Source organism: Rhinopithecus roxellana, chromosome 14, assembly GCF_007565055.1.
Source record: "Rhinopithecus roxellana isolate Shanxi Qingling chromosome 14, ASM756505v1, whole genome shotgun sequence".
Taxonomy (NCBI): Eukaryota; Metazoa; Chordata; class Mammalia; order Primates; family Cercopithecidae; genus Rhinopithecus; species Rhinopithecus roxellana.
Window position 1 is genome coordinate 88830358 of NC_044562.1, and position 14831 is coordinate 88845188.

Consider the following 14831-nt stretch of genomic DNA (forward strand, 5'->3'; position numbering starts at 1 on the left):
TACACTGAGATGTTAAAATCCAGGGGTTCATCGTGCTCTTTGAATGGGTCTTTTACCAGCTACGACTTTGTACCATCTATGATTATGGATTGGACATATGGAAAATACTGGTTGACTGAATTATGCAGATTTTCCAAATGTTGACATCTTTCTTCTACAACATCAAAAATCACAGGATCATAGAACCACCAATCTCATAAGATAAAGTCCTAAGTATCAGGCAACTGTCACACTCACAGTGGTAGATTCATCTCTAACATTCTAACTTTTGCTTAAAAGTTGAGATTTTATTATTGGCAACAAATACTATCATTTGTTCTCTTTGAAATGACAGGTTCATTTACTCATTTCTGAGAAAATATCTGCCAATATCCAAATCTGAAAAATCAGTTTATCTGTCAATTATCCTTTCAAGTTAAAAAAAAAAAAAAAAAGCAACCCATTCATTTCAACAGGAGCTCTCAACTCAACAATCACAATGGTGCTTTTTCTTGAAAACCACCACACTTCAGCATGCAGCAGAACTGCTTTACATGTACTTCGCACATCACCACACATAATAGGACATTCTTAAGTGAAATTGTATTTTAACTGCAAGTGCATGGCAATGAAGAATGCAATGACTACTAGTATAGTCTGGTGCCACTGCCTTGATTCCTACCAAGGAACCAGCAGTTTTACCCACCTTAACTTCTGCACTATCAATGTAAATGACAACACAGTGGAAAAGGTAAATATCTTAGTACTATCATGAAAATAGTTTTGACCTTGTGAACCTCTTGAAACGGTCTTTGGAAGCCCCAGGGGTCTGCAAACCAAGATTTGAGAACCAACTACTGGGATGGGTGTAACTGCTATGCCATGTAGTGAGGGAGCAGAAGGTAAGATCGAAGGATGATCTCTCACATGAGTTTACTTTCCACAATTCTGAGAGTCACTCATTTTCATTTTTTTCCATTCACTTAAGAAACATTTAATGAGTATCTACCACATATGAAACATTCTGCTAGAATGCTAGGGAAAAAAAAATAAGGCATGATCTTTGTATCATAATTAGGCAGACAAGATAGAAAAATGTACCAGAATAATGCAGTGGTTTTGTTAACAGGTTATATATCATAAAAGACAATCTAGAAAAGTAGGTTAAGAGAACAGATTCTGGAACCAGAGCCTCGATATGAATTGTAGCTCTACCAATTCTCAGCTGTGTCTCAATTCTCTCATCTGTAAAAGGCTGATGATGAAATAGGTATAATAATAATGCGCCTACTTCACCAAGTTGATGTGGGGATTAAATGAATACATATAACTTGCTTAGAACAGTGCCTGGCATATGGAATTCATTCAATAAATGTTAAGTATTATTATTTTTTTATATGGAGACATTTAAAAAATACATATATGTGTACACACACACGATGTCAAAGGTGTGCCTTAGACTTACTCAATTATAATGTATAGTGATGGAATATGGGCAGGTTTGTTTTGAAAAAGCTTCCACAGTTGATTTTGACCCCCTGTGATGAGGATAAGGGCCACTGATATAACATGAGAAGTGAATAATGGAGAGAGAAAGTGTTAGCAAAATAGAGTAAATAATCCTTTAGAGATGGATAGGGGAAAGAGAACCAATATAGTCAAAGAGGGCTTTATTTTCATGATAAAATGACTTTTGTCCCAGAATGAGGATGGGAGTGGGAGTGTTTCAGGAAGGAAATATAAAGCACATGAAAGCTACATCCAGGAAAACTGAACTCTGACTCTGAACAATTCTAAGCTGATCTGGTAGGAAATTTTTTTGTTGACTGAGGCCATATTGGGGTGAAAGCTGTATCTCACTGGGATATTTGATAGGTCAAACCTTCACAGCTAAAGCTAGATCAGTTTAAAGATCTTACAGGTCTTTTCTTTAGTCTGGTTTTAAAGTCAAAATCAGACTAAAGAGAAGACCTACAAGATCACAGTAGGCTCAACTGTAGAAAGCCTACATCAATCAGTTCCTGGGTCACTCTGAGGGGTGAAATCTGTTTAGATCAAGAGACAGACCTAGAGATTAAGAAGATTCTAAACCTATAAGGGGCCAGTATGTTGGCTCATGCCTGTAATCCCAGCACTTTGGGAGGCCGAGGCAGGTCAATCACTTGAGGTCAGGAGTTCGAGGCCAGCCTGGCCAACATGGTGAAAACCCAACTCTACTAAAAATACAAAAACAAAAAAAAAAGTAGCCAGTATCATGGCACACACCTGTAATCTCAGCTACTTAGGAGGCTGAGGCATGAGAATTACTCGAACCTGGGAGGTGGAGGTTGCAGTGAGCCAAGATTGCACCACTACACTCCAGCCCCAGTGACAGAACGAGACTCTGTCTCAAAAACAAACAAACAAACAACAACAAAAAACCTATAAGGGACTTTGGAGTCGTTATAATTTATCTAGAGCCTTTCAGGGTAGAAACAAAATGAAACCACACATTTCGACAGTATTTGAAAGGTGAATGTCTCAGGACCAGCTTTAACATACATCTATATCCTAGTGTGGTGCTAACTTCCTAGGATTCCATCTAACTAGTTTTATATAGGAGTGGACTAGTTAACATTTGAGAAAATCCTGTAACACTGATTCCTCTCAGCATTTGCTAAGGTAACCTAATCCCCTGGTATAAAGTCTAGCATGAATCCAGGTCAGTTAACACCCCTGCCTTACAGGTGTGTGCCCTTATACAGAAAACCAGGGCTTTGAAGAGCTCTGTTTAACTCATAGTCAGCATGCATCCAATAAATTTTGACAACTACTGAGTGAGTAACATCTGATAGAGTCTCAACTTTAGACAAAGTTTCATAAAATGAATACAGTTTATTCATCTTGATAAGGTCCTAAAAGGAAACTGAATCCACAGAAAACTCAATTTATCTACAGTCATACTTTCCTCTATCATTTCCCTGAAGAAAATTAAATTTAATTAGACACATGTAAATATTAAATTACTGGAGTTCCAGATCTTGTGGTGGCATAATCCATACCAACAACTATGATCCTTGGCTTTCCAAATGTCCAAAGAGGTATACATGGGAGCTTACCACTTCAAAACAAGTAGCAAGCTTTAGCAAAACTTTTGCATAATTATGAAGTCGTCTGATTGGCAAGAAAAACAAAGTATTCAGTATTTCCATCAACTGAGTGTTTTCATCATTCACTTCTGATAAATCTTGCAACAGCTCTTGGTTTTTATTTAGGAAATCACTAGAGGTAGAGGAAAACAAAATTAGTTAATCCTTTTTGAATTGGTAATATGCATGATATTAAATAAAACATTTCACTAGAAAGTACCTTTCAGAATGCACATTTTTTAGCTGCTATGAAAGTAGAAATACAACGAAATAAGCCACATATAATTAAAAGAATTTCCCTATCTATAAGATAGGATTTTTAAAGTATAAAAAGTAGCAAATGGTAGCAATACAAATGGTTAATCACAGGCTTGTGCCTATGTTCTAGGAAATGAATCATGCATCCCACAATTTAAGGTGAATAATCAGAGACCAGCTGACACCATCACCTGTTAATTTCAAAGCCAAAAGTCACAGCAATAAATGGCAAAACTAATTGCTCTAGGCAGCTGTGCTAAATAGAAACACTGGAAGAAAAGTGAAGCTCCTTGCTCCAACAGAATTAGTGTGGATATTAAAACGCTTCTAATTTCTTCTTTTTTCCTTCAATTATGAGTTTATTATAGGAAAGTAATAAAAAGCTGAAAGAACTAGTATTACAGTTAACAAGAAACAATAAAGATGATTATATGTGACGATTTCAATGCTGAGATCTTCAAAAGCATTTCAAACTGAAGCCAAAAATTAGTGTTTAATATTCAGTTTTTTATAAATTCGTTAAAATTTTATTCCAAATTTTAATGCTGATCAATAACCCATTAAGGCTTAGCTCACCAAACCAAAATACTTAATGGTAAAGCAGTAAGAGTTGGTGAGCTGGGTGCAGTGGTTCACACCTGTAATCCCAGCACTTTGGGATGCCAAGGTGGGTGGATAGCTTGAGCCCAGGAGTTTGAGACCAGCCTGAGCAACATAACGAACCCCTGTCTCTACAAAAAATACAAAAATTAGCCAGGCATGGAAGCGTACACCTGTAGTCTCAGCTACTCAGGCGGCTGAGGCAGGAGGATCATTTGAGCACAGGAAGTTGAGGCTGTAGTGAGCCATGGTTGTGCCACTGCACACCAGCCTGGGTGACCAGCCTGTCTCAACAAAAAAAAAAAAAAAAAAAAAAAAAAGATCTTAGATAGAGTGCCCAGATTTTATTTATGTTTGGTTTGTGCTAATGTTCTTACTTCGTTCTCCATGTTCTACTGCGGAGACCAGCTGAGGACTTATTTAATTCTATACAAGTGTTCTGCTTTGACCTGCTCCTGAGAGACGAAGGTAAGATATAGTGAACACAAACTCCCTTGGACCATATTTCTCCTCAATACCCAGTACCCAGTCTACAGTAGACCAGAAATGTTCCAACTCTTGTGAACTCCATTACTTTCCAGGACTCACTCATATCCTTACCTCCAGTCTTCCCCGAAAGAGGACAAGCTACACTCCTAAGAAAGCTGAACCAGAAATCATCTCTGATCAGCTTATCTTTTCTAGGGAGTTTTTAATCTAATAGTGGCAATATTACTTTTTCCTTATATGGCAAGGTCTATACTTTTTACTCAGATTTTTAAAATAAAAATATTAAAGGTAGAAACAACCTAAGTGTCCATCAGCAGATGAACTGATTGATAAAATGTAGTAGTGTGTACATACAAGAGAATATTATTCAGCCATAAAACAGAATGAAATTTTGACGTATGCTACAACATGAATGAACCTTAAAAATACTATGCTTAAAGAAATAAGCCAGACACAGAAGGGCAAATAAATACATGATTCGACTCATATAAGGTACCTAGAATAGGCAAACTCATACAGAGAGGAAGTAGAATAGAGATTACCAGAGCCAGGTAGACAGTATGGGAGGAGTTATTATTTAACATGCACTCAGTTTTTCTTGGAGATAAAGAAAAATAGTGATGGTTATACAATACTGTGAATGTATTTGATGCCCCTAAATTGTACACATATTAGTGTATAATTAAGATTAAAATATGACATTACATATATTTTATCAGTTAAGAAAAAAAACTTGCATAATAATCAAACCACCAGGCAAGTCTGATGTGAGCAGCTGAGTGATAAATCAGATGAATGATAAGTGCTTGCACATCATCATCCAAGATCCACTAACAGCCATGTGGGCACCCTAGCTGTGCTCTAGACATTCTCAAACTCTTCTCTGAAAATGAAATCTTTAAGGTAATTTTAACTATTGACTTTGTAAATAGAAATGGGAAAAAGTTGTCAGTGCTGCCTTTAACCATGTTAAACCCAGGCTGTGGGCATGGTGCTGTGCAAAAGGCAAGAGGCTTTCAACTTATGTCATCTCATTTTCCTGCTCTAACAAGGTCAGTTCTTCAGTACTGTGAATCTGACTCAGAAATGCTAGAGGAAGGTCAACAACAACAGAATAAGGAACCAGGGTCAGTAACTGCTGTTAAGGAACCAGGGTCAGTAACTGCTGTAGCCCTTCAGGAAGCCCAGAAGCTTTCCATTTAAATTGTCACAAGTCTTCATCTATTTTTTGCATCTTCCTGTAATTAAACTTGCTTTTCTTCAAGCATTACTATCTGAAAAATAACTATTATATTTTCTCTCTGCTCCATTTAATTATTGGTTTGGGTACAACCCCATTTTCTCCTATTTTCTTTGGCTATGATTCAGCATTTCACCAACATTATAGGTTAACTAAGCTATTTTAGTCATTATAATAAAGAGATTTAAAATAATAAATATAAAATCAGTAATAACAAATCTAAACTTGTCAAAACCAGTTCTCAAATGTAAACAACAACAATAACAACATCCATTTGCTCCTTATAAGAAGTATACCAAAACAATGCAGACAGGCTGAAAGTAAAAGAATGGAAAATGGTGATGTATTAAGATCAAGAATTTTAAAGTTACTACACAAGGTTAAAGACATATTCTTGAACCTGTCATTTTAAAAAATAAAGGCCAAACTCCTATATTTTGGAAATCAACAAGCGTGTGAGTCCAAGGATTCATAATGGAAGTTAGAAAAATACTTTCGAAAATATTTAGAACTGAATGACTATAAAAACAAAACATATCAAGACTTGTAAGATTCCGCTAAAGCAACAATTAGAGGGAAATTTGTAGCCTTAGATGGCTACATTAGGAAAATTTTAAATTTGAAAAATTAATGAACCAAGTGCTAAACTTGAAGTTGTAAGAAGTTAACAGGTGAACTAAAAGAAAGAAGGAAATAAAAAACAGAAATTAATGAAATTTTTTAAAAGGGAAAGAAATGATTCCCTAATTTTTGAAAAAATTAGTTTAAAAAGTAGTAAATTGCTGACAAGACTGATCAAGATTAAAAAAAAGGCCCAAAAATCATAAGAATGAAAAATAGGGGGTACAACTACAGTTATTCTGGTGTAATCATCTTAAGACTATGGTAGGAACATTATGCCAATAAACTTCAAAACACGGGTGCAATGAACAATTTTCCAGAGAAATATAAATAACAAAAGCCATAAAAAGACATAAAGACCTGAAAATACCTATTCATTAAATCAGTAAAAACTCCCTACAGCAAATGCCCCCATGAAGCCCAGATTATGTTTATGGATGAATTTTACTAAATCTTCAAAGTACAAATAATTCCTACTTTATATTAAACTATGAACTTCCAGGAAACAGAAAAGGAGAAAAAGCTCCTCCATATCTGTGAGTTCCAAATCTGTGGATTCAACAACCTCAGACCAAAAATAGTTCATAAAAAAATTATGTCTCTACCACTTTTTTGTCATTAATCCCTAAACAATACCATATAACAACTATTTATATAGCATTTATATTTTATTAGATGTTATAAGTAATCTAGAGATGATTTAACATTATATGAAAGGATGTGCACAGGTTATATGCAAATACTAAGCCATTTTATATCAGGGACTCGAACATCCTTGAATTTTGGTTTCCTTTGGGAGGTCCTGGACTCAATCCCTCATGAATACTAAGAGACAACTGTATAAGCAAATTTAATTCAGCAATGTATTAAAAAATTAATACATAGATTACTGAATTTTGGAATTTGGAAACGCAAAGATAGTTAACATTATAAAGATCGATTCCTCTACAACTTTTAGAAATAGGGGCCTTTTAACCCTATAAATGGTACCTACCAAAAACCTAAAGTAATCATTTTTAATGGTGAAATATTAAAAGTACTCCCATTAAAACTAGAAATGAGATGAGATGGCTAGCATTCCTTCTATCAGGATAAAAGATCAAAAGCAAACACGGAGCTGGGCGTGGTGGCTCACACCTGTAATCCCGGCACTTTTGGAGGCCAAGATGGGTGAATCACTTGAGGTCAGGAGTTCGAGACCAGTTTGGCCAACATGGTGAAACTTCGTCTCTACTAAAAATACAAAAATTAGTTGGGTGTGGTGGTGCATATCTGTAGTCCCAGCTACTCGGGAGGCTGAGGCAGGAGAATTGCTTGAACCCAGGAGGCAGATATTGCAGTGAGCCAAGATCGTGCCACTGCACTCCAGCCTGGATGACAGAGTGAGACCCCGTCTCAAAAAAAAAAAAAAAAAAAAAAGCAAACATGGCAAAACATTAACATCTGCTAAATCTGGGTGGTGAGTACATATTTAAAGTATTTTCTATTAAAATACAGAATTTTTGGCCTGGCACAGTGGTGCATGCCTGTAATCCCAGCACTTTGGGAGGCCAAGACAGGAGAACCACTTGAGCCCAGGAGTTCCTAACCAGCCTGGGTAACACAGTGAGACCCTATCTCTTCTATTTTAAAAAGAAAAAAATGTTAAATACAGGTCTTTTAAAACCTTGGCTTTGTTGTTGAGTCAACACTTGTTGAGAAACTATCTGTTTGGGATTACTGCCTTGTGTAAGGAGCTTTTAAATTATTTACCCAGAAGCTAAATGCAAATACTTTCTATCTGCGCAAACACTTTTTTCTGTGTATCATCACATATGTTATTTGTTCCTCTCCAATGAAAGAGAACATTCCCATTTTTCAGATGAAAAACACTAGGCCTACTGAGGTACAGAGAGTTATCCGAAGTCTCAGGGATAGCACGGAAGGACCCAGAACCTGAGCCTTTCACTCAGTGCTTCTTCAATGGCATATCACTTACAATGATAACCAGTGGCTAATAGTACCTGTCCTTTGTAAGACTTACTCAAAGTTTATATTTTGATTTGTTTGGTAAAATGATGAAGTCAAAGCTTTCCCTGGGCACTCGAAAACACAGAGCACTATAAAACGTGATCTTTGGTTGAATGATAATTGGAAGGTGTGGGTTTGCTTACATGGCAGGCTTAGCAAGAAGCTGGAATCCTCCCATAACCAGGAAATTTGTAATAGATGTGCAATACCTTGAGCAGAAAAGAAAACACATGTACATTAGCTGATATGTAAATTAGTTCTTCAGTTTCCAAACACATACCTGGAATAGATAATTCTTGATTATTTCACCAACGAATTTCAGAAGTTTTGTGATGTCAACATTTGTGAAGGGCAGGTTGCATAATAATTACAATAATGGAGGTAAAAGAAGGGGTAGGGGAATTCCAGCTTAATAAAGATGGTAATATAAGGCTGGTCACATTGGCTCACACCTGTAATCCCAGCACTTTGGGAGGCTAAGGCGGGAGGATCGCTTGAGCCTAGCAGTTTGAGATCAGCCTGGGCAGCATGGGGAAACCTGACTCTACAAAAAACTAGAAAAATTCGTTAGGCATGGTGGCACATGCCTGTAGTCTCAACTACTTGAGAGGTTGAGGTGGGAGGATCCATTGAGCCTGGGAGGTTGAGGCTGCAGTGAGCTGTGATTCCAACATTGCACAGCCTGGGCGACAGGGTAAAACTCTGTTTCCAAAAAAAAAAGATGGTAATATAAAAGGAAATTTTAAAAACACCTAAAGCTATACAGAAAATGCAGTAATTTACTTGGTATCCACCAAGCAATATCTATTATGTGGTAACTTAATTAACATACTTGAGAAAACATAATTAAAATAGTTGAATTTTTAATGAAAATTTTCTGTAATCTTCACTTCAGGTTTCCCAATTAAGAAATGACAGTGAAGGCTGGGGGCGGTGGCTCACTCCTGTAATCTCAGCACTGTGGGAGGCCGAGGCAGGTGAATCACCTGAGGTCGAGAGTTCGAGACCAGCCAGGCCAACACGGTGAAACCCCGTCTCTACTAAAACTACAAAAAGTAGCTGGGTGCGGTGGCAGGCGCCTGTAATCCCTGCTCCTTGGGAGGCTGAGGCAGGAGAATCACTTGAACCTCAGAGATTGTGGTGAGCCAAGACCGTGCCATTGCACTCCAGCCTGGGCAACAAGAGAACTCCAGCTCAGAAAAAAAAAAAAGAAAAAAGAAAAAAAGAAATGATAGTGAAGGTAAGAAAATATGTTAAAAGTGCTTGAGTCAGTGTTAGAGAATGTTGATTAAATACTGATATACTGCTAAAGAACAAGTCTAGTTATACTACTTTGAGCCTTGTACATTTCTTTCTTTTTTTTTTTTTTTTTTTTTGAGACAGAGTCTCGCTCTGTCGCCCAGGCTGGAGTGCAGTGGCCAGATCTCAGCTCACTGCAAGCTCCGCCTCCCGGGTTCACGCTATTCTCCTGCCTCAGCCTCCGTAGTAGCTGGGACTACAGGCGCCCACCACCTCGCCTGGCTAGTTTTTTTGTTTTTTTTTAGTAGAGACGGGGTTTCACCGTGTTAGCCAGGATGGTCTCGATCTCCTGACCTTGTGATCCGCCCGTCTCGGCCTCCCAAAGTGCTGGGATTACAGGCTTGAGCCACCGCGCCCGGCCGAGCCTTGTACATTTCTTGTACACACCTGGGCTGGCAAAGGGAATCAACTGACTTTGAGGAAGAAGGGAAACTCCTACTAAAATTAGCCCACAGTACTGTACAATGAAATATGGTTATAATGGTTAATTTTATGTGATGTGTATTTTATCACAATTAAAAATAATTTTGGCCAGGCACAGTGGCTCACACTTGCAATCCTAGCACTTTGGGAGGCTGAGGCAGGAGGATCACTTACACTCAGGAGTTTGAGACCAGCCTGGGCAACACAGTGAGACCCCTGTCTCTACAAAAAATAAAAAAATTTAGCTGGGCATGCTGGCATGCACCTGTAGTCCCAGCTTCTTGGGAGGCTGAGGTGGGAGAATCACTTGAGCCTGGGAGGTCAAGGCTGCAGTGAGCTGTAATGGTGCCACTGCACTCCAGGCTTTAATAACTTTAAAATTATTATAAAAATAATTTTAAAGATTCATACGTAAACCCAAATATTTTACTTGCCCCATCTATAGGAATAAAACGTTATGTTTTAAAAAAGCCCAAAGTATCAAAACAAAAGCATTTTTAAGCATAAGGCCTAAAGTACCAAAGAAAAAGAAGTGAAGTAGAGGTATTATGAGATGAATTTCAGTCAAAAAAGGAAAATTATCCAGTAAAAGCTAGAATCACAAAAACAACAAAATCTAGTTTTACAAAAGGAAACTAGTAGTAAGTTGTATTATTTTTATTTTTCATTTCTGAAAGATGATGAGTTAAGACTCAAACCAGGATATTTCCTCTTAGACAACAGCTTCAAATATTTTCAATTTTGCTTAGAATTAAAATAGCATCCAACTATCTGCACATATTACATAGGTTGGAAAGGAAATACACTAAGAAGATAAACAGTGGTTAGTTCTGGTAGTAGGATTATGGGTGATATTTGATTATCTTTATTTGTGCAGTTTTCAGTAATAGACACATGTTATTTATGTTATAAATAATCAAAACACCAACAAAACATGAACTCCCTGAGGGCTGGTGCTTTTCGCAGGCCCCATGCTGTGCTGCTGTGGGCTTGGAGCTCCCCGCAAATGCCTGGCACTGAGTGGGCACTCAGTGTTTGCTGGATGGTTGAGGTGTGAATGAATAGAGAACAAAACCTATACATACTTCAGATCAAAGCACACATTAAAATAACACTTAAATTATGCCTCACATCATCATATCAAAACACAAGTTAAGAAAAGGTGAGAAACATTTTAAGTTACATTTTCAAGTACACTTGGGATATTTTACTTGAAAAACATGCAAAGAACCTTGAATAAAACTATTCTAGGCTTTATTAAGAAAAAACATCTTTGGGTTAAAAATAGTTGGGTCTTTTAAAACTTCCATTTACACAAAAGTAAAAAGCAGACATCAGAACAGCTCCATATTTACAGTCAGCAGTTAGTCTTAAAATAATTTGTTTAGTTACTAATTGCTTCAAGTTTTAGTACAATTTAGTTAAGTAAACAAAATTGTTTTCTAAAGAACCACTTATAATACTACATTTTATGTAAATTATGCTATCACTCTGCTAGAATATAGAAGAAAACATGATAATTCATTTTTTAAACCTTTTTTTTCACTTAGAGAAGACTAAATTTTAGCAATCCAGAACTATAGTCGGCTTAAGATTAAAATAACTGCTTTGCAATTTCTATTACCTTATATCACTCTCCCTAATCTAGTCTCTTCTGATTAAGGAGCTGTTCTCCTTGGCAGAATAACCCTGCAGAGATTGAACATGACACGGGACTGGATACTTGCTCTGTATAACTATCCAAGAAGAGACTTGCATGCTTCAGGATGACCAAACTCCTGGCTTCCTTTACCCCATGAAGGAAGCTGCTCAGTGAGGCTCCATGCTGACCAATGAGGTAACACAGCTTGCTGAATCGGCTAGCCACCTCCTGCAACAGCTGGACTGTAGTTGTAGTGCCCAAATTTTCTATAACAAAATAATGATGATGATGACAACAACAAACTGAAAACCAATCACTTTATTATGATCATATGATTATGATTATGAATTTCTCTAAGACTACTTAACCTGTTGCCTTGTGCTCTCAACTAAGGAACCCAAATGATTACAGTATTAAAGCAACCTCAAAGATCACAGTATCCAGTACTTTAAGGAACTTGTTAAAAACACATTCACAGGAACCTTATAGATTCCAGGATGTCTTTTTCTGTTAAAAAAGACTCTCCAGGTGATTTTAAAGATGAGCCAAATTTGAGAACCACTGAGCTAATGCAACTCTCTGGTCATTTTGAAGATAAGTAATCTGAAGCCAAGAGAAGGGAAGTCAATTATCTAATTTAAGTCACTGATTAATGACAGTCAGGAATTAAACTCACTTGGGGAGTTGTATCTTTGTTAAGATTTTCAGCTTTTTTGTTCTGACTTCTGTTCCACTTGCCTCTTTGACAAGCCCAACCCATCAGTGCAGAGAAGGCAATCCAAACATTGGACTGCCAATGATGCTCTGAATTTCAGAGAGAGCACCAGGATATTATTTACTTTTTGCCTGTCTAAAGGTCCTCATTTCTAGGACTTCTTTCCAAGCACTTAGGAAACTAGACTGGGAAGACCAACAAAGAAATCAGCAACCAGGACAGGAGAGAGGCAGATTTAACTTTCCTTTCAGAGCAATCCAGGAAGCTTCCAGCTTAGAGTGCTTCCTTTCCCTTGGCAAAGTCCTGGAGTGTTCAGCCTACCTAGAGGAGGGGAATTTATAGAACAGAGACTCCACAACACTTAAAAGGCAGAAGGTAATAAAAGCAAAAACACAAATGCAGACAGTCCTCAGCTTACAAAGGGATTATATTCACAAAGACTGTAAATTAGTTGTTTGAAAAGATGTTTTTCCACTAGAAACAACGGGCAGGCCGGGCGTGGTAGCTCACACCTGTAATCCCAGCATTTTGGGAGGCCAAGGCAGGCAGATCACTTGAGGCCAGGAGTTCAAGACCAGCCTGGGAAACAGGGCAAAACCCCGTCTCTACTAAAAATACAAAAAATTAGCAGGTCACCACACACCTGTAGTCCCAGCTACTCAGGTGGCTGAGGCACAAGAATCGCTTGAACCCAAGAGGTGAAGGTTGCAGTGAGCCGAGATTGTGCCACTGCACTCCAGCCTGGGTGACAAGGCAAGACTCTTCTCAAAAAAAAAGACAAGAAAAGAAAAGAAACAATGGGCTGATCTGCACAAGAAAGACAATGTCCTCAACGTGGCATAAGTGACGTACTAGAGGATTAGTCTGAATTCTGGATCAACACAGGGGACAAGGAGTGCAGGAGAGAGAAAGAGAAAGAAAACTTCCTCTCTGTTTTCTGACTGTAGGGCCAAGTCCAGAAAAAAATTTTGAAATAGGAAAAGTTTATCTGCAACAGTTCCCTCAACTTCCATTCTGCATTCCTTTCTATTCTCCCAGAGACCCCAGGTACCCAGTATATCTGGACAGTGGCATCCCATCTAGTACTACTGTAACCATTCCCTCTGTATTACCCCCTCACTTCCAACCTCTTTGTAGCTGGGCATAGCTAAGAAAAAGAACCAGATTTAATTAACTCATGCTGAGGGATAGGATCTTTTTTTCCCCCCGAGATGGAGTGTTGCTCTATCACCCAGACTGGACCGCAATGGTACGATCTTGGCTCACTGCAACCTCCATCTTCTGGGTTCAAGCAATTCTCCTACCTCAGCCTCCTGAGTAGCTGGGATTACAGGTGCCCGCCACTGCGCCTGGCTAATTTTTGAATTTTTAGTAGAGATGGGGTTTCACCATGTTGGCCAGGCTGGTCTCAAACTCCTGACCTCGTGATCTGCCCTCCTCAGCCTCCCAGAGTGCTGGGATTACAGGTGTGAGCCACCATGCCCAGCTGGATAAAATCTTTAACACTCTTATAGTTATCCACGATTTTAAGAGACTACTTGTAAATCCAAATAAATCTCTACTTGATATAATTCTAAGAACTATAATGAGGAAAACGAAAAATTCAGATAGTATACTGGAAGATCTCTTAGGACCAGGAGGGGCATAAGTGTTGTTTGGAAGTCTAACTTTATGTAGGGTCAACTTTCCCAAAGTTGTTTTTGCTCCTCTGCCATGAATATCCTAAAAGTTCCATTTTCTATTTCTGCAAGCCGAGGGAGCTCTGGGAGTGGCAGGACAGGGCAGGGGCAGTGAGGCTATTGACAAATTGGAAACAGTTTATAAATTGTTGACTACCTGTGTACACACACACACACACAAAGACAGTGGATAGAAAGAAGTAAACCATAAATTAACAGGTTTTCATTATTTGTGATATAGGAAGAAGAGATAAAGACCTGATGATTTAGTGGTGGAAGAGAGGGGGTTGCAACTTACCTAAACTGAGAAGAGGCCTGAGAATCTGAGATTTGATATCACTTAGTTTTGAATAGAATCGTCTTTCTGTAGTAGCTAACTCGTGGAGACTGGCAATATACCCCATAATGTTTTTATCCACCAAGGCCAGATAGCTATCTTTTCCTGCTGTCACTCTGCTTATATATCCAAGCTGAAACAGAAGAAAATAAAAGGATTAAATATAACATATAATTATGTTAGTAATTTGGTATACTGAAGCTGGCTTATATCAGCTGACAAGAGCTAACTTAAATATTCAGAAAATTTGCAAGCAAGTAATTAAACCATCGGCAGCTTGAAAATTGGCCACAGTGAAAATTTGCAAGCACTACAGACTAGGGTTTTTTTTGGCGGGGTAGGGGGTGGGGGGTTGCTTCTTTTTTTTTAGAGCTGGTTCATCAGTACATCATTGTTATATATGCATATCTG

General features: G+C 38.0%; 1 protein-coding gene across 3 annotated transcripts in view; it reads right to left on the reverse strand.

Annotated features, from left to right (window-relative positions):
- The window catches only part of ALS2 (alsin Rho guanine nucleotide exchange factor ALS2), an 82631-nt gene that overhangs the window by 30816 nt on the left and 36984 nt on the right, over window positions 1–14831 (reverse strand). For all 3 annotated transcript variants that reach the window (XM_030916803.1, XM_030916801.1, XM_030916802.1), the window contains 4 exons: window positions 14382–14553; window positions 11775–11955; window positions 8469–8534; window positions 3078–3240 (listed from right to left, as the gene is read on the reverse strand). In XM_030916803.1, coding sequence (XP_030772663.1) covers window positions 3078–3240; window positions 8469–8534; window positions 11775–11955; window positions 14382–14553 — 582 coding nt within the window. The remainder of the gene's footprint in view (window positions 1–3077; window positions 3241–8468; window positions 8535–11774; window positions 11956–14381; window positions 14554–14831) is intronic.